Raw genomic sequence first — 9,238 nt, 5'->3', positions numbered from 1 at the left:
ATGTCCCAACCTTGCAGGAGGTCAAGTCCTGGCTTGGGAAATGTTTCGCTATGAAGGACCTCGGAGAAGCTGCTTATATTCTGGGAATAAGAATAGTAAGAAACAGGGAAAAGAGACTGATAGGACTCAGTCAGGATACATACTTGGAAAAGGTGCTAAAGAGTTTTAGTATGGAAAATTCCAAGAAAGGGGAGTTGCCAATCCAAAGCAATACCAAGCTGAGTAAGACTCAGAGCCCGAGTACAGAGACAGAGATAGCTGATATGAGCCGAGTACCTTACGCTTCCGCAGTAGGCTCTATCATGTATGCTATGACTTGTACTCGCCCTGATGTGGCCTTCGCTTTAAGCATGGTCAGCAGATATCAGGGGAATCCTGGTAGAGCACATTGGATTGCAGTTAAGAATATTCTTAAGTACCTTCGGAGGACCAAGGAATGGTTTCTAGTCCTCGGTGGGAGTGATGACTTAAGGGTACGAGGGTACAGTGATGCTAGTTTTCAGACGGATCGGGATAACTTCCGATCGCAGTCGGGCTGGGTCTTTACCCTAAATGGAGGAGCAGTGACTTGGAAAAGTTCTAAACAAGAGACCGTAGCTGATTCAACATGCGAATCAGAGTATATTGCAGCGAGCGAAGCGTCAAAGGAGGCTATATGGTTGAAGAACTTCATTGGAGACCTTGGAGTTGTGCCATCCATAAAGGAGCCCATGGAAATTTTCTGTGATAATGAAGGAGCGGTTGCCTTAACCAAGGAACCAAGGGATCATGGCAGATCTCGACATATCGACAGGAAATACCATTTTATTAGACATCGGGTAGAAGAGGGACTCCTCGTTGTGAAGAGGGTATCGTCAGAAGATAACCCAGCAGATCCCCTTACGAAGGGACTGAGTAGGGTCAAGCATTTTCAGCACGCTAGGAGCGTAGGGCTGAAGGACGATATTAGTTCAGATTAGATAGGTAGGAAACTTGTAATAGATAATGTCATACTCAACAATTGATGATTAAATAAAAGTGTGTTATTTATAAGAAAGTTTCTATCATGTGTTGATTATTTATCTATTTTTCCAATTTTTGCATGTTTTGACTTCCTGAATAATGAGATTATTCGAACAGTCCACAATCGCTCATATGTTGGAAGTAGATATGAAGAAAGATTGTCATAAATTTGTTTGTAGATTGTCTGAAAAGTTTTAGACATAGCAAAGGTTTGCTACAAAGTTTATGAGTGCTTATGAAATTAGTATTGAGCATTGGAACAGACCCACACTTGCTGGTATTACTTCATGAATGTCATCACAAGTGATCGCAAGATGATAATATCATATAATCTTTAAACCTAGAGATATGGTTATTGTTTGCTAGTTGATTATACATTGATAATGCGAAAACGCATCAGTAACTTGATGTCATAAAACACATTATTGTGTATGGTTTAACTGGTAAATGATAAAGGCATATTAGTCGACGTTTTTCTGTTCCTTTTATTCTAGGAGGATAAAAGCGATATCTCGGCCACTTGATGATTTGGTTTGACTTATGTGCCGGGCCCGGTCAAGATGAAGTTGATGTGTTCAACTGAGTTCTATGTCGAACAAATCAGAGATCAAGAAATAAAAATGCTAGACAATAAGTATTGTTAGCATGATATCTAGAACAGAGGATTATACGATCCCTTATCTAAAGGACAAGTTATTGGTTAGAGTTGACAGCGGCTATTGAAAGCTACGATTGCTATCGGGTACGGAAGTAATACGTGAGATATAGTTACTAGACTTATCCAAGTGGGAGACTGTTGGATTAATGTCTAAGTCAGTAACCATATTTGGTATATACTTGACCCGAGTGTGCATGGTCCTTTTGGGTTGCCTTCACCAAAGCAACTTGACAAGGTAATTTGATATGAGAGAGGAGATATTATGATTTATTAATATATTATAAGAATAATATATTAAAGGAGAAATCATATTTATTTGATTAGTATTAGTCATAAATTAATTAGGAATTAATTTGGTGACTAAAAGAGACAAATTAAATAAAGGGGTATAAACTGTCAATTGTGTGATAGTTGAGTTTTGGGCTAGGAAACCTAATGGACTAAGGGGGAACGAAATTATGATGAAGGATCATCATATTTTCGTCCAAGGCCTCATTCCATAAGGTTTCTTGGGCTGCTTGGTGGCTAAGCTGTCCATTAGGGTTTTGACTGAAACCCTAGCACCCTATAGTATAAATACATACCCTATGCTTCAATTTAAGGCCACTTGATTCCAAGGGAACCCTAGGGCCGAAATTAGCATCATTCCCTTCTCTCTCTTAGTTGCCTTCTTGCTTCAAGGTGTTTGTGAGCCATTAGAGGCACTACAATTGTGGTGCTTGCTTTCAAGAGTTCTAGAGAGTTCAAGAGATCAAGGAAACTAGTTGTTATTGCTATATAACAACAAAGGTATGTTTTTCTACACTTCTATGTAAATTTCGAAAATTATAGAAGCATGCTAGGGTTTATTTTGTGTTCATAAAGTTGTATGTCTTATAGTGAAAACATAGATCCAAACTAGGGTTGCATGCACACATAGGATTGTTTGTATAAAACCTAACAGTACATACGAGGTATTCGAGAAGTTCACCATTTCACTTTACAATCCTAAGGGAGTAGGTTTATTTCTTTTTTTCTTAGTGTCTTTTTCATCATCTATATCAAAGACATTGAAGGATCGTGATGTTGATAAAAAAATGGTAAAATTTAGAGGTGTCATTGGGATGACTAAGCTTCATTATTAAGAGCATGCATGTGTCATTGAGACGACTAAGCTACATTATTAAGAGCATGAACTCATTTGAACAACAACATAATGTTTTTAGGATGTACTAATTCAAGGTTTATGTAACACATATTTTGGTAGAAATTGTAATTGACTTACATTATTGTTTATCTGACCTACATTTAACATGGTATTTTTACAAGATGGAAGAACAAAAGTTTGAAAATAATTTCTTACTTAAGGTTGCTTTAGTTATGATCATAGTAGTTTTTTCATTATGCATGGTATTGTTTGTATTTTCTATGAAAATACTTGTAGTATCTCTACTATTAAGCAAAATTCTAAGTAACGTTCAGTGTTGTAAAACTCGCCGAGTTAGCCGATTACTCCTCCGAGTACTCGCTACTCCCCCCCTTGCCGAGGCGAGTTACATAATCCCGAGTACTCCCCGATCGGCCCCATAGGAACTGAGTAGTGTTGTGAAATTCGGTCAACTCAGTGATTAATATGTATAATATACTTAATGATTTATTATTTGACACACACACATGTGATTGTTATTACATATATATCTTAAATTTTCAGTAATTATTCACGAAGTGAGACCATTATGTGTTTTTCATTTTTTGTGTATTCACATGTATCCAATTTTGTTATATATTTAATCAACTTATCATTTTATCTTATGATTTTGACATATATAATTTCCCTAAAAATATTTCTACACAAATTTCCAAATCCGAGTACTCCCCGAGTACTCCCGAGTACTCGCTACCCGGTAGTCGGCCGAACAGGTACCGAGTAACAAGTTCTACAACCTTGGTAACGTTAGATGTGACTTGATGATAATGTCAAATTTCAACCTTTTACGAGCCGTCATTAGCTACATCGTTTTGTAAGGTGTGAATTAAAACAACAATTTTGTATATAATTAATAATTATATATATATATATATATATATATATATATATATATATATATATAGTTTCTACTATTATTCATTTTTATATACATATATGATTTAACATAACATTTTAAAAAAATATGACGTCAAATACAAGCTTTGGAGTCATGACGCGATAAACTTTTTAGAACCTTATTAATAAATGATTAAACTAATTTTTATTATCTTTCAAAAAATAGTAAATAATACTAGATATATTTACTTTTTTCTATTTTTTTATCATTTATAATTATATGATTACCATTTTACCATTCGTGTTAAACTTAAATTAAGATGATTGGGGTTATATATAATTTAATTTAGAAAATATGTTACAAATAGAGCTTGATTGAGTTACCGACTATAAATATATTTTTGACACTTTTCAAGGTAAATTTATAAAATTAATTTCGCTTAAGTTCGTCTTCCCCCTCACTCAGAAAGGTTTCTCCTGAAGAACCAAAGAAACCACACGCCTCGTTCTCACCTCAGTTGGTTCTTTGTCCGCCTCTCTTCTCTTGCTCCTGCGACTCGGGTTGATCGAAGGTTCGTACTCTACATCTCTGGATTCTCGGTTCGTTTTTCTATGTTATATTGCTCTATCTATCTGCTTGTTAAAACTAGGGTTTCTGTTTCAATTTGAAATTCGCGTTTTCTATGTTACGTGATAACAGAACATTCAATCTGATTGGTATTTTTTTCTATTTGAATCCAATTCTGTGTATATATGGGTGATTTGAATAAGCTATTCAACAAAAGACATTCATATGATAATTTGAAGTTTAGGGATGCTTGTATTGGAATTTTGTTTAAATGCCGTCTTCGTTTGAACTCATGTTCTTGTATATGTTGGTGCTGTAATGGACATGGCAGCTGTAATCGATATGATGTACTCGCCTACTCGGGTAGCAGAAACACCAGAGATTACCTTCTTCCACTTTCCACACGTATTTTTGAATTTGAGAGTGATCTATTCATGGCCAAAATTGCTGCTACGGTAACATCACATTGTTTGATTTATGTTGAATGACAATGACAAGACTTATCTTGTATGAAGTACTCCACATGTTGAATTGGACTTGTCAAGTGATAGTATCATTACTTTAGGTAACATGTGATAAACTTTGTATCCCTGAATGTATTTTTTTCCTAGTTATGTGTCCTTAAACCTTGATTATGTATGCTTTGAGCATCATTGCTAATCTTATTTCCATAAATAAGAAACTCTTTGTTCTGTGCTTTTGGAAGTTTTTTGTTCTGGACTACACTGCTACTTATGTCATTATATTGTTTAACTTACATTATCTTTCCTTTTTAATGATTGGTGTCAGGTTGACCATCTTTGCATTTAATATCCCAAGTCATTATGGAACCTGAGCGTTCTGATACAAGACGTGTACATGATGACATGGAAGATAATGGAAATGACAAATCAAGAGAATCAAAGCATCGTAGTAAGGAGAAAAGTAGGAGTAGTAGAAGAGAAGATAAAGATCACAGAAGTAGAGATCGTGAAAAGTCAAAGATCAGTGATGCTTCAAAAGAAAGAGACAAAGAGTCTGTGAAAGATGTTAACAGAGACCGAAGAAAAGAAGAGGGAGATGAACGTGAAAAAGATAGAACCAGAGATAAGGTGAGAGAGAAAGAAAATGATCGGGAAAAATACAGAGATAAAGAGCGTGAAAAGGAGAAAGATAAGACCAGGGGAAGTGATAAAGGGAAAGAGAGGACAAGGGAAAAAGAGAGAGAGAAAAACAAAGATAGGGAGAAAGAAAGAGATGACACTAAAATCCTTAAGAATGAAGCCAATGTTGAAGATGAAAATGGAGGATCACATCAGTCTGCTTCTGAACTTCAAGATCGCATTTTGAGGTAAGAAACATCATTATATATCTAAAATTGAGTTTCACAAAGCAAGATTTTTAGAATTTAAAGGCTCATATTACTTACCATTCGAGACACCCTTTATAACACTTTTTATGAAACATATGAATGCCCTGTTTTGCAAATTTCCCACTTATTAGCAACTTTATTGCATAAGGAACATTGTTAAATCAACATAAGTATATTTTTGTAGGTGTTTCTTGTTGTTATTCAGAGTTTGTTAAACAAATCGTTCAATCTATTGATGGGTATCATTCTTTATTAGGATGAAGGAGGAACGATTGAAGAAAAAGTCAGAAGGTGGCTCTGATATATTGTCATGGGTTGGTAAAAGCCGAAAGCTTGAGGAAAAGAAACAAACTGAAAAGGAGAAAGCTTTGCATTTCTCGAAGAAGTTTGAGGAGCAGGTTATTTATATCTATTCTATATGTCTTCATGTGTAAGTTAGCTCGATTTCTCTATTTTACATCTGATTCAAATAAATCTTGAAATTTCAGGACAATATTACTCAAGGAGAGGATGACTACGAACTGCCAGCTCGCCAACATACATCTCGTATGTTTTCTTCTCTATTGTACATTTGATTAAGATATTTTTATTTTTAAATTTTGTCTTAAAATCTTCTTTGAAATCATGTTTGCAGGTGATCTTGCTGGATTTAAAGTGCTTGATGGACTTGACAAAGTGATTGAAGGTGGTGCTGTTGTTTTGACACTGAAAGATCAGAGCATACTTGCAGATGGTGATATTAACCAAGGTAAATTAGTTTTTTAATCTGGCCAATTTGCTGTAAATAACAACATACTCTACATTTTTCTTTTTACCAAATTTATTCTATTGACCATATTGGTAAATAAAGTATGTTGTTATTACCTTTCTAGTGGACCCAGATTTTCTAAAGTGACTTTACGTTGTATATACAGAGGTTGACATGCTTGAAAATGTGGAGATTGGGGAGCAAAAAAGGAGAAATGAAGCTTATAAGGCTGCTAAAAAGAAACCTGGAGTTTATGAGGATAAGTAAGTAATAAGTTTAAAACTTAAGATTTTGTGGTTTTTTAACGAGTCATATGTAAGCTTTTTTTCTGGTGATTTTGCTTCAGGTTTAATGATGAATTTGGAGCTGAAAAGAAAATGCTTCCACAATATGATGATCCTATTCTAAACGAGGTGATTATTGATTTATTATATATTTATTTAAAATTTATTTTATTGACCATATACTTTCTCCCAGGGTATAACACTCGATGAAAGAGGGCGATTTGGTGGTGAAGCTGAGAAAAAACTAGAGGAGGTAAATCTTTCTTGTTCTTTTTATCTTTTTTTTTTTTTTTTGGATTCTAATTCTTATTATATTTTTTAAATTAATAATTGATCTTTATAATAACAGTTAAGGAGAAGGATAGATGGTGCAACTGTGACCACACGATTTGAAGATCTTACTTCAACTGGAAAGGTGACAACCGACTATTACACTACCGAAGAGATGATGAAATTCAAAAAGCCCAAAAAAAAGAAATCATTAAGAAAAAAAGACAAACTAGATCTCGATGCACTTGAAGCGGAAGCCAAGTCAGCAGGGTTGGGCACAGAGGATCGTGGCTCACGGGCCGATGGAAAAAGACAAGCCCAAAAAGAGGCCCAAGAGAGATCCGAAGCCGAAAAAAGAAACATCGCGTTCCAATCCGCATACATCAAAGCAGATGAAGCATCCAAAGCACTTCGAATGGAGCAAACTTTACCCATTCAAAACGCAGATGAAGATAGTTTCGTATTCGGTGATGACGATGAAGAGCTGAACAAATCGCTACAAAGAGCAAGAAAACTCGCGTTAAAGAAGAAAGATGACGTGGCACCTCCCGGGCCCCAGTCGATCGCGTTACTCGCAAGTTCCGTTAGTAAAAAGGCTGACGTGGAATCCAGCGAGGCGCAAGAGAATAAAGTTGTGTTTACGGAAATGGAGGAGTTCGTGTGGGGTCTTCAGCTTGACGAAGAAGCGCATGACCCGGATGCGGAGGACGTGTTTATGGAGGATGACGTGGCGATGACGTCATCGGAACGGGAACAGAAAGGTAAAGAAGGGGGTTGGGAAGAAGTGAAAGATGAAGTTGAAGATGAGAAAATGGCGGAGGAAGAGGAAGATGTGAAACCGGATGAAACGATTCACGAGAGTTCACTTGGAAAAGGGTTGTCTGGAGCACTTCAGTTGCTTAAGGATCGAGGGACTTTAAAGGACACTGTGGAATGGGGTGGTAGGAATATGGATAAGAAAAAGAGTAAACTCGTTGGGATTGTCAATGAAAATGATGATAAAAAGGAGATACGGATTGAAAGAACAGATGAATACGGAAGAATTGTAACTACTTTAGTCGTTATATTATATCTTTAAAATTATTTTTTGATGGTATAATAATAATGTTTTTTTTTTTTTATTTGTTGCAGTTGACACCGAAGGAGGCGTTTAGGTTGATATCGCATAAGTTTCATGGAAAGGGTCCAGGGAAAATGAAGCAAGAAAAGCGAATGAGACAATATCACGAGGAGTTAAAGGTGAAACAAATGAGAAATTCGGATACACCGTCTTTGTCTGTTGAGAGAATGAGGGAAGCTCAATCCAAGATGAAGACACCTTATCTTGTTCTAAGTGGTCATGTAAAACCAGGGTACGTGTACATTTCTTATTTTATTTTTTCTTTTCTTTTCTTTTTTGCACAATGATTTTCAAATAAGTTTTGTTGAATACTTAGGCAAACAAGTGATCCGAGAAGTGGTTTTGCTACAATGGAGGATTTCCCGGGGAGCTTGACGCCCATGCTTGGTGACAGAAAGGTTTTTACTCATTTTTTCTTTTTCTTTGGTGTAAGTTTAGTTTAAATTTGGATGGTTTATCTGAAATAATGTGTTTGTTTTGTTTAAGGTTGAACATTTCTTGGGGATAAAGCGGAAGTCTGAGCCTGGTGATATGGGTCCACCAAAGAAGCCGCCTAAACCGTGATTAATTAATCGCTGCTGGTTTAGAAGAACTGACATCTGTGTTTCTGTAATTTTGTAAGCACTACCAAATGGGCTATTATTGATAAAATAGAAGCAAAGTGATGCGAGTGAAATTTGCAGAATTCTTTTGGGAAGTTTCGGGAGATTGTGCTTGAGGTTGTAAAAGGACATGGGAACGAATTTAGTTTTTGCATTGTATTCATATCATTTTCAGACCGAGTAGTCTCTATATACAAAAATGTTACTATTATTTTCTCAAGTGAAAGTACATTATTTGCTGGTCATAAGCACATGTCAGCTTCTATCAAAACCTTTTGCAATCCACTTAGGCCAACTCCTTTCAAATATTGAAAGGCTTGCTGTGTTTGTATTCATATCATTTTATGCTGTTTATTTTTTTTTATTTTTTTTTTATATGTTTAAATTTCAGTTATTGTTATTATTATTTTTTTGGAACGAAAGAAAATTAAAAAAAAAAAAAAGCTAGCTAGCAGCTGGCCAAAACAAAACGAGAACAATTAGTTTATGAGCACAGATTTTGAAGCCATCCGGTTATAGTTTTCCTTACTTTACGGTTCCTACTACAAACCAATTAAAAGAAAACAAGCCAATATAATCAAACATCAACTCTCTTGTATTTCATGATCCCAA

General features: G+C 35.5%; 1 protein-coding gene across 2 annotated transcripts; it reads left to right on the top strand.

Moving 5' to 3' along the window:
- The first annotated feature begins 4,113 nt into the window (after nucleotides 1-4,113).
- DOT2 (SART-1 family) lies at nucleotides 4,114-8,897 on the top strand. 2 transcript variants are annotated; one of them, XM_078983214.1, is made up of 13 exons: nucleotides 4,114-4,255; nucleotides 4,583-4,816; nucleotides 5,041-5,581; nucleotides 5,859-6,000; nucleotides 6,091-6,148; nucleotides 6,237-6,350; nucleotides 6,517-6,613; nucleotides 6,697-6,763; nucleotides 6,828-6,887; nucleotides 6,984-7,949; nucleotides 8,036-8,256; nucleotides 8,341-8,422; nucleotides 8,511-8,897. In XM_078983214.1, exons 3-13 carry the CDS (start codon nucleotides 5,076-5,078, stop codon nucleotides 8,586-8,588), a joined length of 2,391 nt encoding a protein of 796 aa, XP_078839340.1. In that variant the 5' UTR covers nucleotides 4,114-4,255; nucleotides 4,583-4,816; nucleotides 5,041-5,075; the 3' UTR covers nucleotides 8,589-8,897. The 2 variants fall into 2 exon arrangements, with proteins under 2 accessions (XP_078839340.1, XP_078839333.1); XM_078983207.1 differs by lacking the exon at nucleotides 4,583-4,816.
- Nucleotides 8,898-9,238: the final 341 nt, after the last annotated feature.

The sequence above is a fragment of the Lactuca saligna genome, chromosome 1, assembly GCF_052625555.1.
Source record: "Lactuca saligna cultivar CGN05327 chromosome 1, ASM5262555v1, whole genome shotgun sequence".
Classification (NCBI taxonomy): domain Eukaryota; kingdom Viridiplantae; phylum Streptophyta; class Magnoliopsida; order Asterales; family Asteraceae; genus Lactuca; species Lactuca saligna.
The sequence above is the reverse complement of the archived record's forward strand: the minus strand, read 5'-3'. Positions and strand labels throughout refer to the sequence as shown.